Genomic DNA, 14434 nt, shown 5'->3' on the forward strand with positions numbered 1-14434 from the left:
TCCCCACAACTTTGTGTGGGCCTTCCCACCTTGGGCGTAGTCCTGTTACCTTGGCCTAGACCTTCTTAAAGACCCAATCTCCCAGTTGGAGTGTCATGCTCCAGACGCGAGAGTTGTAGAAATACGTGACATGTTACTAGTTCTGGATGTTGTGGCGATGAGTTGCAATGCGCTTCGCTTCTAGGAGGTCCTTGTCCAGTAGCATGCCATCCGTATTGGTCTTAGGGTCGAAGAGGACAATGCGTTGCGTCGGGTGTGCGACCTCGACGGGTAACACCGCCTATGTGCCATACATAAGACAAAAAGGGGTCTCACCAGTTGCTTCTGTTGGCGTAGTTCTGATTGCCCATAATGCTTCATTAAGCTTCTCGTGCCAAAACCCATTTGCCTCATCCAACTTATTCAGCAATCCCTTGATGAGCTTGTCAGCAACTTGGACCTGGCCATTGGTTTTTGGATGTGCCACTGAGGCAAACTTGAGTTGTGTTCCCTTTCCTCTACACCATGTGATTAGCATTTCATTGTCCATAATGATGGATTCTGGCGTACTATGGGGGTAGAAGATGTTCAGTTGTAAGAAATGTTGGACTTTCTTCGTCGTTATTGCGGCCAAGGGCGCAACTTTGATCAACTTGGAGTGGTAGTCAATGTACATTATGACCCACTTGAACTGACAATTGCCTGTTGGAAGTGAGTCAATCAAATGCATGCCCCATAGGTAGCTGATCCATGAGCTAACTATATATGACAGCGGTTCTGCGGGCTGACGCGGGATGGGTCTATGTATCTGACACTTTGGCAAGATTGTGCCAGCTCTAGCGCATCAGCTACTAGTGTGGGCCAATAGTATCATGTTCGCAGTGTTTTGTCGGCCAGTGCACGACTGTCATAGTGGTTACTACATTCCCTACCATGGATTTCTAGCAAAATTTGTTTGCCCTCTTCTGTTGTCACGCATCTCAAGCTTGCATTCAAAAGGCCTTGTCTGAACAATGTGTTGTTTTACAAGTGATACCTTATTGAACGTTTGTTTATCAGTCTAGCTGCATGTTTGTCCCCTGACAAGGTGTCATCTCGCTTGAAAGCTACAATCTCATCCATCCATGAGCTATGATGCTGCTCTACTTGGCATATCTCCCTGAAGGATTTAGAGATGGAAGGATTACTGAGCATCTCAACCCTGGTGTCCTTGTGACACTAATGTGGTTGCATCGTGGCCAACCTAGCTAGTGAGTCTGCCCTGGCATTGTTTGCTCATCGTTTGACCGTGGTCATGATACGGGAAGTGAAAGGGCCTGGCCTCGCTGCGAATAACGGTTGATAACGGGGAGGGTGTGCGTCCCGTTGTTCTATTGTGTTTAGGTGTTGAATGATCAAGGCCAGTGTGCCCTTATCTGGGCTCTCTCTGGAGTTATGGGGCCATGACTGGGAAGTCACGCTCATGCTCTGTTTGTCGTGATTTCTGTCAATGCGTTTGGGGGATGGAGCTCGTTTCCCTCCGAGCTCAGAGGGTCAAGCTGACCTTCAAATTGACTTGGCTTCTGCCTTTTGACTGTGCATTGCCCTCACACATCGATTTGTCTCGCATGTTGTTGCGTTCGACTTGTCAAGCAGCTTCCTTATGTTGTCAAGCTCGGCCTGCAGCGCAGCGCTTTTCTTGCGTTCAGCCTTTTCGCACTGTTCACTTTCAGCGAGGTCCCTTGTTATGATCTCTAGCCTTAACGCCGCTATGCGATCCAGTGTCGCGCTGGAGCTCACAATAGTCTTGGATGTGGGGGTGAGGACTATGACTTCTCCTACTGGGGGGGGCGAGATTGTGATTGAGGCTCAAATCCGTGACGTCCTCGATGTGGCCATCCACCGTTGGGTGAGGGAGGGGGGGATTAGGGGTGCTCATTTCGAAATCTAGTTGCTTTGCGATGTCTTACATAAATGGTTCACGGAAATTTTTTTGTTGCGGTTTCCACAGACGGCGCTAATGTTAATGTAGTGTATTGCGGCGTGGTGCAATACACTTCATTACTCCATATGTGATCTTTGTCGTATTCCTCGATTGTTCCTATCAAAATAACACAACACGTTAGAGTCAAAGACCACGTCGGCGTGGTCTTTAACTTTCCGATGTTTGTTAAGTGAGTTGGATGGTAATTTCTGAACGGTAAGTGGTTAAGATTACTTGCCTAAAGTGGAAAATGGCTCTCACCTTTAATATCGGAGTAAAGGTGAGCTAAGTTCTCATTTCCCGATGTGGGACTTGCTTCACTTGAATGTGTTTTGTGAAGCTGTCTTCAGGACGCGCGTGCGGATGCGTCCGCAGTCAGCTTGAGTTACGTTGCGGTCCATTGTGTAGCTGGCGTGGTTGGTTTACAAGCCTGCACTACGGGTTTGGGTTTTACTTGGGCTTTATTGTACTGTTCACAATGCTGATCGTGGTTGGGCATAGCCTATGCCAACATACTCTAAAACTAATGTAGCAAATCCGACATATAATAGATCGAATTTCATCAAATGTCATGAATACACCACATAAATTACCATTCAAATGAGATGCAATTGCTATCATTCAACCGGAAACATAGAGCTTTATTATGTCGACAATCGATTTCAAATACCCGGATCCAAAACCCAGATACTAATAGAATAGAACGAACCATACTCACAAAAAAAAAAGAACAAACCTAAACCTCGAATTAACTATGATCCACTACACCTACGGCTGAGATTCAATCTGGAAAACCAAAAACGGAGCAGAGAAAAACTTAAGCAGCTGCCTCGGAATGAGTGACGCTCTGACACCCACACGGAAGCAGAAGTATAAAGAAACTCGCGTGCGCTTCTTTCCCTATAATCTCAATAATAATTTAATAAGGACTAAAGAAAAAAAATTAAAGATTTTGAATTTGAAAAATGGTGAAACAGTAGAGATTCCCGGTTCAGTTCAGCTCCATTTCCCCATGAAATAAATATTTCATGAATTACAGAGTTTCTTTTGGCAATATTTCGAACCTCACGTTCTTCGAAACACCCAATTTATTTATTTTCCAAATATTTGTATGAACTTGTGGAAATTGAAGAATGAACTAAACTCAAATCCGGCCTGAAACCCCAGTTTTCTTGAGCTCTTGAGATTGAACATTGGGGACCCAACAAGGTTAGCTTTTAAACACTGTCGTTTTGAGCTCTTGAACGTGCTAGTCTTAAGTTTAATCCCAAATGTGCTTGTGGGGATACTGATACTGTTCTAGGATAGGTTTTCTTTGCCTTTTGGCTTGTGGGTTCTCTTAAAGTTTGTTCCTTTTCAGTTTATTGTAGTTGAAACTTTGATTTCTAGTTTAAGTTCGATTCTGGGTTGTTTAAGTCATAGCTGTAGAAGCTTTAGGTTGTGAGGATTCATTCTAGCTCTAAAACCCTTTTGCATTTGTTTTGGGGTTTTTGCTTTGTAGCTTTAGTGGTGTAGAGTGGGTGTTTAATTGATCTGGGGGTTTGATAGATTTGCTTAGCTTACATTGAGCCCAATAATCAGAGGTGGTTTATTTTAGTGGAAGCAAATGGATAGTGAGTTTCATTGTTTGTTAGGTTTGAAACCTCAGTAGTTCTCAGGGTATAGAGGAATGGAATCAGATGGGGCTAAACCCCTTAAACCCTCCTCAAACATATCTGATATTGTCTCTAAGTTTGCCAAAGTTTGTAAATTGAAATCCATTGGAGTGCACCAACCTCACAACAGCAGTAATGCTCCTTCGGGCGAAGATGGCAGTGATGTGACTGAGGATACTGAGTGTGGTGGGGTGAAAATCCATCCCCAACCTGTTGAAGTTAAACGAGTAAGCAAAATGTGTGGAGGTGAGGAGTTATCCAAGTTGTTTGACATTGTTTCGACGCTGAAGTTGGCCTATGTTCAGCTCCAAGAAGCTCATGTACCCTACAACCCAAAAAAGATTATAGCTGCAGATGAGCGTTTTTTGGCTGAGCTTGAAGCAATATGCAAGATGAAGCGAGCTTATAAGGAGAAGCAATTGGTGAAACTGAAGTCAGATTCTTCACGTTCTGATATCCTCGGGAAAAAAATTGAATTGAGTGAGAAGCTGCTAGAAGAGTTTAAGTTGCAAATGGAAGTGAACAATTCTGAGATAATCTGCCTGCAAAAAGAGCTTAGGGATTTGAATTTGGTCAATACGACACTAGCAGAGAAGGTAAGGCAGTTAAGTTTGCAAAGGAAGACTGCAAGGGTTTGGACCATTACAAGATTTGAGGATACATTCAGAGCTGCGTCGAGATCGATTCATGACTTCGCAAAGCCTTTAATCAGCTTGATGAAAGCTACAGGCTGGGACTTGGATTTGGCGGCAAAGGCAGTAGAAGTGGAAGCTGCTTACTTGAAAAGGTGTCACAAGAAGTATGCATTTGAAGCTTACATTTCAAGGAGATTGTTTTCTGGGATATCATTGAAACCTTATAATGTGGATAGTACTATGAGATATGATGATCCCATTGATGCATTGATTGAGAACCCAAACTCAGAGTTTGCCCGATATTGTGGAGAAAAGTATCTTCAAGTTGTTCATCCAATGATGGAAACAAGGTTCTTTGGGAATCTGGATCACAGGACTCTTGTATTGAGTGGCAAGCATCCAAGAACCTCATTCTACCAGATATTTGCAAGAATGGCAAGGTGGGTTTGGGTGTTGCACGGCATTGCACCTTTAATTGATTCTGAAGCCAAAATGTTTGCTGTCAAAAGAGGAAGCGAATTCTCTCACGTTCATATGGAATCGGTGGTGGAGGATGGGGAAGCTGCAGCTGTCTTGGATGGAGGACATGTCGAGTTTATGGTCATGCCAGGATTTAAAATTTTAGAGACATTAGTCAAGTCTCGTGTGTATGTTTCAACTCAGTAATGTTTACTGACTAACTGGTAATCAGCTGAACCCAACTCTGTTTCGTTATGAAAATGTTAATAGTTATCTGACTTAGCTCTGCTTAAGCACAAAGCTGAGTCTATAATTTCCAATTTTGCTGCTTTGACATAACTATGGATAGGCTGCACTCTGCATGGATCTGGTTACTGCTTTCTAAACTGCTAAAAGATAACTTGCTACTTGTTCTCCAAAAAAAAAAGGAAGTTGGCTACTAAAAAAGTTCAATACTGCATTTATATTGCATATTACAAAAGAATTATGACTTCAGATCAAAGAACAAAAGAATTAAACTTCTGTGTGCAGACAATCACTATGAACTACAACTTCCATCCGTGTCAGGAGAAAACAAGTCCTTGCAAAGCTCTCCATAGAATCTACTAACCAAATCTATGAAAACAGGGCATTTCAGGTTCTTCCAGCAATACAGAAGCTCTTCCACATCCGTCAAGTCCCTCACTTTCCCTTCTTCAACAATCATCTCCACCAAATAGTTCTCGAAACTCCTGCATGCATCTTGCACTTCTTCGTGATCCGAATTTACCTTTTTTTCAGCCATTGCCTTCACATAGGCTGGTGTAACTGGTGACTGAGGAAGAAGTGCTAGTCTGTCCATTCCTTTCGGCTTCCTTAGTGAACGAAAAGCTGACCGGAACAATGCAGTCACTTTGTTCTTCTTGTGAGTCGTTTGAACCTTGGTGTACTCAGGACGAATATGACGGGCTCTTATAAAGAAAGGTTTTTTCAGCTTGATTCTGAAGATTCGAAAAAGTTTTGTGCATGGGTGGAGTACCTTGGATTTCAAGGATGATTGTGACCTCATCTTTTATGAGCGTGATATAAGGAATGGAGGAAGATGGTGAACTCTAACCGACTCTTTGAGCAGAGCTTTTTGTTTGTTGCAACAACGGTTGGTGTAACAAGGGGGGAGAGAATGTGTTGGTTCAGGATAGTAGGATGTTACACAGAGATGAAGGAAGGTTATGTACTTTATTCGTTGGGTGCTAATTCTACGTACTGGGGTTCACGTCTTAGGTGAAGTTAGTGGCATACCAATAACCCTAAAAAAAAGCTTATAACAACAACTAATAACATTTAAGAACAGCTTCATGACTAGGCTGACTGAAAAGCTAGTGATTGCCATAGATATGGTTTCATTGTCAAGATGAAGAAGATGAAGTTACGTCATATGCTTATGAAGGTGAAGTTTCTGGACTTCATGCCTTTAGTGAAATGGAGGTGCAAAAAACAAAGTCTATGATCTTCACATTGACACCTCAGTGACTAACCGCTAAGAATGAATAGTGGTTTCTAACACTAAACATGACCATGATGACCAATATATTGTGACAATCCATGCAGCTAGCTAGCCAAGCAACATGCAAGACTACTTAAGAGGCAGAGCTCCAGTATTAAGGACATAAGCTGAGCCGGTGTGGTTTAGCAACCACCAAACTAGGTTCACCTCGTGTGTTGTTTTTAAGAACAAAGCCTCCTGCATTTGTAATTTTCTTGTGGGTTTTTACCTTCAGCCAATCTGTTGTTTTCTTTCTAGCAAACTGTGTACTGCATTAAACGTCTGTACGTAGACACTGTTATGCAAACATCTCTATATTGTTAGTTCAAACATACATTCCTCTAATGCAAATGTCACTTTTCAACTCTCTTTCTTCATCGATATATCACTCTACACCGAAGTTGACATGCATGCATGTGGTATGCCATCCGGCCCGGGTAGGTCCAAATGTCTTATTTCTTAGTGTGTTCATTTTCAACACATCAATTCTCAACGAACTATATATTGATTTCGACAATTCGAAACTCGCAGTACGTGAACACCAGCTCTATGGTTGAGTATCACAATCCATTGTTGCATTAATCCATCCCTAATAATTAATTTACTTATGAACATCTTAGTCTAAATAATTAATGTAGGTATTGCCAGCCGCCTATTATAGCCTTAATTGGTTTGTGATCTGATCCCTTATATTTTACGACAAAAAATTAAAGAGATTGTTTTCTGTACTCTAGCAGTCTAGCTTAATCAATCAATTAGTGCATGTCGTCTTCGGCTCCTCTCTAACCTTTAATTTGTAGCTGTGTGATGTAATTAATTTATATCGTATGCGTACATACTATGTAGGTTACAGTCACGAATATAATCATTTCATTAGAGCTAGCTAGCAAGCTAGCATCCCCAACCGATCCTTCAATTTCCTTTTATTAAGAAGATTAATTTTTTTCACCAAAAAAGACTAATTACTTGGTATAGTTGAACATTATATTTAAAGTCGTTAAAACACGCTTTGTGCAATCATCAACACTAGTTACATATGTGGAAACATTTTAAAATCTTTTATCTAAGCATGCTAAATGATGTTAGAAATATGGAAAATTCATTGTTCAAGAAAACACTTCAGGAAAACAAGGTATATGTAATTTGACCAGAGAGGAAAGGAGGTAAAGAACGAATAAATTGAGGAAAATGTTAAAAAACAACAACATTTATGGGCATAAAAAGACTCGAAATTGTGACCTTAAAGTGGAAGAAAGATGAGAGTTGGACATATAGCCAACTGAGGCAATGATATTTTTGTGTCATATGTGCACTAGCTAATTTATAATCAAATTTCCGTGCAGCCCAGATAACTCACCACATGTATACGCCCCTACCCATGATTCCCTCATGAAGGTCTTGTCTTCGATCTCCTAGCTATAATATGTCGACTTGATGAGTATATAGAGGTGATCTTTGACACACACACACACACATAAAGCCGTTCGGAGACGGACGTCCGCAACTCCTCTAAAGTGTGGACATCTTTGTTTTTTTTTTTTTATGATTCAAGTTGGCGATGACGTTTTTGTTGCCTGGGGAACACCATATTCATCTTGGAGATTAGGTTTAGGGTTTTGGGCAGGATAATGAAGGCCAAAGATATCAAAATTCAAGGTTATGGGCAGTAAGATTGCCTAAGAGTTCAAGTTTCGATGGAGGAAATGAGAAACTAGTAGTGGGCTAGGCTGCACGGAATCAAGTACGGGTACGCGGAAGCGAAACGTTTAGAAACGCGAAAGTGTTTTTTTCAAATTTTTTAGACTGCGGGTAGATTTTGAAAACGTCGAAATAAAAAATTATACATATAAATATATATAAATTATACAAAAAAAATAAACATAATAATAAATGTTTAGTTTAAGTAACTCAAAGTCTCAAATAATTTAAATAATTTAGTATTCTACATTCGAAATAACACAAATATAATGAGAGATCTAAGTATCAATAAGAGTGAGGGAGAGTCGGCAACTCAATAGGAGGTCGAAATAAGTCATTTGACTCGACGAAAGTAAGTCTAGTCCTTCATTTTTTAGAAAAAAAAAACATAAAAAACCCTTATTTTATTAGAAACTCACGTTTCTATTTCGGAAACTCGCGTTTTTAAAACATCTTTTTCGGAAACTCACATTTCCACCGCATTTCCAAAATACTTTTTTTTGGAAACGCGTTTCTGCGCGTTTTCATCGCGGTTCTGTAGTGGTTCCGCTTCGGAAGCGGGAAACGCACCTTCCCTCGCGTTTCCGTGCTTCCTAGGTAGTGGGCGGCTCAACCGTCAAGAAGAAGCTCCAGGTAGAGGCATGGACACAGTCCAACGAGAGAAGCTCTGTCACCGGCGTGTGATTGTCGAAAAAGCTAAGAACATCAACACTTTTGGAGAGTTGTGGACGTCCGTCCTTGATCAAGCTCCACTTGTTCGTGAGGCAAAGCTGGAAAATCATTTGCTTACTAATTCATAGTTCATGCGTAGTTGCATACATAGATTTGGAATTCACCAACAAAACTCACAGGTGCAAATTGACCCACAAATATATGTGACCAAACAATTAACTCGTGTAGAGCATTTGAAGTAATTAAAGTTATTATATTTTTCTTTTCTGGAATTATTGAGAGCATATGATTCTTAATATTGTTGTAATGGAAGATAAATATATATATATATACAGTCTCTATCCAGAGTGAAGGTTCACTCTGAAATTTCAGAGTGAAGTTCTAATTTTGGCACACTTTTCGGTCAATTTTTTTCACCATAAGCGATTCAATATTTAGGTATGTTATTCAAGATCATCTCTATAAAGTTTCATCCAATTTGACAATGATTTAAGCTTTCAAAATTGAGATTTACACGAACGGTTCACGTTGAACCGTTTTAATTTATTTATTGATTTAATCTAATTTCAATACCTTAACGATGTCCGAATTGGATGAAATTTTGTAGAGATGATATTGAATAGCATATCTAAATATTGAATCGTTTATGGTGAAAAAATTTGACCGAAAAGTGTGCTAAAATTGGAACTTCACTCTGAAATTTCAGAGTGAACCTTCACTCTGGATAGAAACTGTATATATATATACTTGTCTTCCGTTACAACAATATTAAAAATCAGATGCTCTCAATAATTCCAGGAAAGAAAAATAGAATAACTTTAATTACTTCAAATGCTCTACACGAGTTAATCGTTTGGTCATATATATTTGGAGGTCAATTTGCACTTGTGAGTTTTGTTGGTGAATTCCAAATCTATGTACGCAACTACGCATGAACTTTGAATTAGTAAGCAAATGATTTTTCAGCTTTGCCTCACGAACAGGTGGGGCTTGTAGAAATTAAGACACTCGGAGAAAGGCATGGAATATCATCATTTGTAAAAAGCATGGTTTTATGGGAGAAAATACAGCACTTAGCAGACAAATGGGTCTTGGCTGTTACTATAAATCATGATTAGTGTAGGCTGCTTTAGGTAAACAAAGTGAGTAGGATCCACACAGGATGAGGGCATTGAAATCCATAGAGGGACAACAAAGCATGTAAACTGTAAAGCATTAAGTAATTAAATCAAGCTCTGTATCAAAAAAAAAAAGCCTCAAGCTTTAGCTAATATGCTTCATTAGTTCTGGCACAGCTAATCTGATGTCATTTATAGTATTATACAAAACAAATTGACAACTCTTCCAGCTTTCGAATTGGTACTAAACAATTACAATTATTTTTCCTTCGTAGCAACTTTACTATGCAATTTTTGATTCCATTAGAAACTTGGTCTAGCTAGTACTTATGTTTCCTTATAGGCTTTGCGCTAGCTGGTACAGTTTGAGAAAGAAGATAAATACACGAAACAAACTACAAAAGAAGGAAATCGATAGGAAATATTTATTAATGAGCTCGACTACTAAGCTAAACTTGTTAATCTTGAAGTTGATGTACACCAAAAATATTTTCTAACCTCTAGTCAGAATAATTGAAGAATTATCTAATTAATTATCAGTAACTAAACAGCTCTATGCAGAAGTTGGTTGATTGGAAGTAACTAATTAGCAGTACTAGACTAACCAGATTATGCTAAACAAAGGTACTAATTAGCCTCATGTTGCTTATTCATGTTGTTGATCATAGAAGAACTAATACAACACAAATTTTCCTACTAGTGGACCCAACTCCAACCTTCTATAAACCAAAACTTTTGAGCTCTTTAAACTCTCTGTTTCAGCACTCCTGCTGCTTATTCAACACCCCATGCCCGCAAAGTGCTGATCATAAGAGTGAGATACTAAGTTTGAGACACTCAATGAGCCATAGTTGATGGGCAACTACAGGTTTAGATTGTCAGATATGATACCAAATGCCTGGTTTTACAAGCTCAAAGATATGAGCAAAACCAGAAAACACAACACTACTTCTCCCAAGAATTTCTCACAAGGAACCCATCTTTCAAAAACTTTATACTCCTACTACATCACAACAGATCAGCAACCCAACAGAGATGAAAAGTTCTACAACTCACTTGCACACCCCAGAGCCTCAAATACACATTTTCCAGAACAACCCAGAAGGTCATCAACCAGGAGAAGCAGAAGGAAAGCTGTGTACAAGCCTTCTCCTAACAAGCATGTCAGCTCTTCCTCTGTTTCCTCCGGCCATTGTAGCTGTCATGCCTCAATTCCAGAGTCTTCAGACTACTTTGGCTCATCTTCAAGTGAGAGTCATTCCACTGAAGCTCATGACTTTCATGAACTGATTCCATCCGAGTTCGAAAGCAGCCAGTTGGGTGCTTCTGAGTTTGGCTCTTATAGCTGCAGAGTCAGTTCTTCAACTTCTAACACCATCAGTGATAAGAAAAAAGAAGGCTCAACAAACAGAGTTGATGATAGGTTTGATATGATCTCGGAGTTGGAGCTTCCTCCAATCTTGACAAAGCCAATGAAATTTGATGATTATAATAAGGCAATTTCGTCCACCAAGTTCAGGAAAAGTACGTCATCCAAATTGAAGGAAACAAAAAGACACCAGTCTCTTTCTGTCAAGATTGTCAAGGAAGAAAGAAGCAGTAGTAAGACACAGAAGAACCAGAAGACAACAACTCCTTTCGTTCGGAACTCGTCGACTTCTCCAACCGGCATAAGGCTTCGAGGCAACTCTCCGAGACTGGCAAGCAAGAAACTTCAACAGCCCTTTGGTGGTAGAAAGAGTGTGTCAAAGAATAGAGGCATCTCGGAAAGCTTTGCAGTTGTGAAGTCCTCAATTGATCCACAGAGGGACTTCAAGGAATCGATGAAGGAGATGATTGTGGAGAACAACATCAAGGAATCTAAGGATTTGGAAGACCTTCTTGCTTGTTATCTTTCACTCAACTCAAAGGAACACCATGATCTCATTGTCAAGGCTTTCGAGCAAATATGGTTTGATATAATTCAGATCAAAACCTGAGATTCTTAGGCTATGAAATTCATATGCATATATCCACATAATCTTATTAGTCATGGTAACTACTTTATTTTCTCATTTCCGGCTTCATCTTATTCTTATCTACAGAAAAGCTGAATGACTTGTATCTATTCTCTGCTCTATTAGGCATTTAAACATGCATATTATATCTTATGAGCAATAAAATAATCCTTTTGATCAAGTTCGGATTCCGGTTTGATATTGAAATCACTGCAAATGATCATCTGTTCCCCAGAGTTTGCTTCTGGTAAAGACTAGTAGGGCTTTAGTACTCTAAGGCCAGTAAATAGGAACCTGCATGTAGAGCAGTAGAGAAGCCAGAGCAACGTTTTGTCAGATGACCGAGTACTGCACTGCAAAAAAAGAAGAAGGTGCTGCACTGATGGTACTATTCCAATACTACGTATATATATACAAGAGAAAATATGTTATTAACTATTGTTAGATACAAATGTTTCCTATAAGCTCACTACCCTCAACTTCAACGGAATCAACGCCTTCAATATACCTCGATCTGCTTTTTGTTATGTTATGTCTGAAAGCTTGTGCAGTACGTAGAATGCCAATTATGAATATTAAACTTCTTTTCCTTCATATATAATCGAAATTAACTTCTTTACTGATCCATAACCATGAAATCTTGATATCAGGACTTACGACTTCCTCCAAACAAGAACCTGATATGCGTTGGCAACTATTGCGATTCAGAAGCTTAAGATCTTAAGATCAAATACAACAAATAGACTAATTAATCACCAATGAAACGATATATGAAGGTAACAGTATACTTTTTCAATCATGAATATACAAGGTATGCATCCCAGAACAAATGTAAAGAAGTATTTGGTTCTATATTCTCACAAGTCACAAGTACTGCGCTGAGCGACTGAGCATTGACTACCTCATAGTCTCATGCATCCATGAATAATTGAATAATATATTGAAAACCGACAACAGTCTTATTCAAACCTAAAAGGCTAAACCCGAAACAATCTTTCCACTATTGCATAATAAAAATAATGTAAGAAATTAATTGTATGCTTGTTTCATATACATATAGTAACTCTTCATAGTTCATACTATAGTTCACATTAGTAACTCGACAGCGTAATATCGTGGCAACGATGAGATAATCATTCCCCTACTACGTACATCCCTATGGTTGGGGTTCATTAAGTTGCAAATTTGTGCTAGCATACCATGGTTATGGTTTACGTAACTTTTTTTTTTGTGAAAGGTGGTTCAAGTAATTTTAGAACGGAAATGGCAAAACTCATTTTCCGAGGTTTTGGAGATGATCATCTTGTGTTAGAGTACCGCAACTGTGTAGTCTAGCTGATATAAAAGTTCATGATTCAAGCATAGTCCATGATTCATATTGCACCGATAGTCCGATACTATCACAAAAGTTCCTAACTTAGCCATTTAAAAAATTCATGCAACTAAACGTTTTGGCCTGAAAATAACCCATTTAAATATGTTATCATCGAAATAAATATGTTCAGAGTTTCACATATTTTAATGCGTCAATAGAGAATATATTATGTTGAGAGTTTTCTTGTTTACGGAAAGCGATTCAATGCACCACGGAGTGCTACCACCAGCGAATATTTTAATAAGAAGAAACAATATCAGCCACACACATGTGGGTCCATTCATTCAATATAATTTATCTCGTATGTCTTTTTTAAACTCCGTTAACAATCAAATTCTAACTGACATCTCATATCTACTTTCGACCGGCAAAGCTTAATGCGGGTCGCCCGACCATTTCTCCACATTCTGGCGGTGTTGTCGCAGAGATCTAATCCCATCTGGCTCGCATATCTATCATCAATGTCTCTGTTGTATGTTCTTGTCCATTCGTTGAAAATGGAGAGAGAATAGAACGTCGAAATCCCGACAGCTCCGGCATATCTTCTTTGTGTTCCGGTCACCATTTCCGGTGCATGAGGTGTGATATGTGATCCCCTCATCGAGTTTTGATTCTATGTATAATTGATTTTCAATTTGAAATGGGTTTTGGACAAATTTGGGTGTCATCGGATTCGGCGGAGGCGCGGAGCCACTATCATGGATGTCCAATCTAATGCTCCATGGTTCATTTTTGACTTTAAGTCATGCCCAGAAAGCATATGGGAATACAAGTACGAGAACTAAGCAACAAGGTTGTGTTACCAAGATCCTTCGTCTTCAACTATGGTTTTTGGGTTCATGTTTTCATTGTTTTGTAGTGTTTGATCAGTGAGGGAATAGAATTGATGGTGTAGATTTCTTAATATATTTTGGAAGTGGTTTGATAATGAAAATCCCATTCATTTTGACAATTTTCATTTCTCATTCTGGTCGGCTACGTAAAGTCGACGGCGGTTGGGATTCGAGAGTAGCGGGGAGCGTTGAGTGGATGACGGAGGCTTAACTGAGTTTTGGAAGCAAGTCACATGCTGAGGCACGTGCGGCTGGTTAGGAGAGCTCTGAATAAGCTCCCCTTGTTTACTAATTAGACGTGTATTAGACTTTTACTTTTAGTGGAGACGCTATTTGCATTTTTTTTGTGTGAAGAAAGTTTGTTCACAGACTTTGATGTTTAAACTACCCACCATTTATCATATACAGTCACATACGATAAATACACTCTTACTTCATTTTATAAATAAGAACCATATTCCCCTTAAAAAATCACAAAGCATTAATTTAGTATGAAAGTAGTGTGTTAATAACCTCTTGGCTTCCCAA

The 14434-nt window shown here is 39.3% G+C and overlaps 4 protein-coding genes across 4 annotated transcripts; 2 read left to right on the forward strand and 2 right to left on the reverse strand.

Annotated features, from left to right (window-relative positions):
* Positions 1-280: 280 nt before the first annotated feature.
* On the reverse strand, positions 281-709 carry LOC126787510 (uncharacterized). The gene has a single exon (XM_050513381.1). The coding sequence runs from the start codon at positions 707-709 to the stop codon at positions 281-283; it is 429 nt and encodes a 142-aa protein (XP_050369338.1).
* A 2612-nt stretch (positions 710-3321) lies between these two features.
* On the forward strand, positions 3322-4911 carry LOC126788754 (protein GRAVITROPIC IN THE LIGHT 1). Its single transcript, XM_050514766.1, has one exon. The coding sequence runs from the start codon at positions 3612-3614 to the stop codon at positions 4896-4898; it is 1287 nt and encodes a 428-aa protein (XP_050370723.1). The 5' UTR covers positions 3322-3611; the 3' UTR covers positions 4899-4911.
* Positions 4912-5183: 272 nt separating this feature from the next.
* Positions 5184-5739, reverse strand: LOC126788788 (transcription repressor OFP17). Its single transcript, XM_050514798.1, has one exon. It carries the CDS (start codon positions 5737-5739, stop codon positions 5230-5232), a length of 510 nt encoding a protein of 169 aa, XP_050370755.1. The 3' UTR covers positions 5184-5229.
* A 4760-nt stretch (positions 5740-10499) lies between these two features.
* Positions 10500-11810, forward strand: LOC126788415 (transcription repressor OFP3-like). Its single transcript, XM_050514405.1, has one exon. The coding sequence runs from the start codon at positions 10556-10558 to the stop codon at positions 11678-11680; it is 1125 nt and encodes a 374-aa protein (XP_050370362.1). The 5' UTR covers positions 10500-10555; the 3' UTR covers positions 11681-11810.
* The last annotated feature ends 2624 nt before the right edge of the window (positions 11811-14434 follow it).

The sequence above is a fragment of the Argentina anserina genome, chromosome 3 (genome assembly GCF_933775445.1).
Source record: "Argentina anserina chromosome 3, drPotAnse1.1, whole genome shotgun sequence".
Taxonomy (NCBI): Eukaryota; Viridiplantae; Streptophyta; class Magnoliopsida; order Rosales; family Rosaceae; genus Argentina; species Argentina anserina.

Excerpts from the sequence above, each read along its gene's own strand:
- LOC126788788 (XM_050514798.1), bottom strand. The coding sequence starts at position 5,739 with ATGAGGTCACAATCATCCTTGAAATCCAAGGTACTCCACCCATGCACA.
- LOC126788415 (XM_050514405.1), top strand. The coding sequence starts at position 10,556 with ATGGGCAACTACAGGTTTAGATTGTCAGATATGATACCAAATGCCTGG.
- LOC126788754 (XM_050514766.1), top strand. The coding sequence starts at position 3,612 with ATGGAATCAGATGGGGCTAAACCCCTTAAACCCTCCTCAAACATATCT.
- LOC126787510 (XM_050513381.1), bottom strand. The coding sequence starts at position 709 with ATGCATTTGATTGACTCACTTCCAACAGGCAATTGTCAGTTCAAGTGG.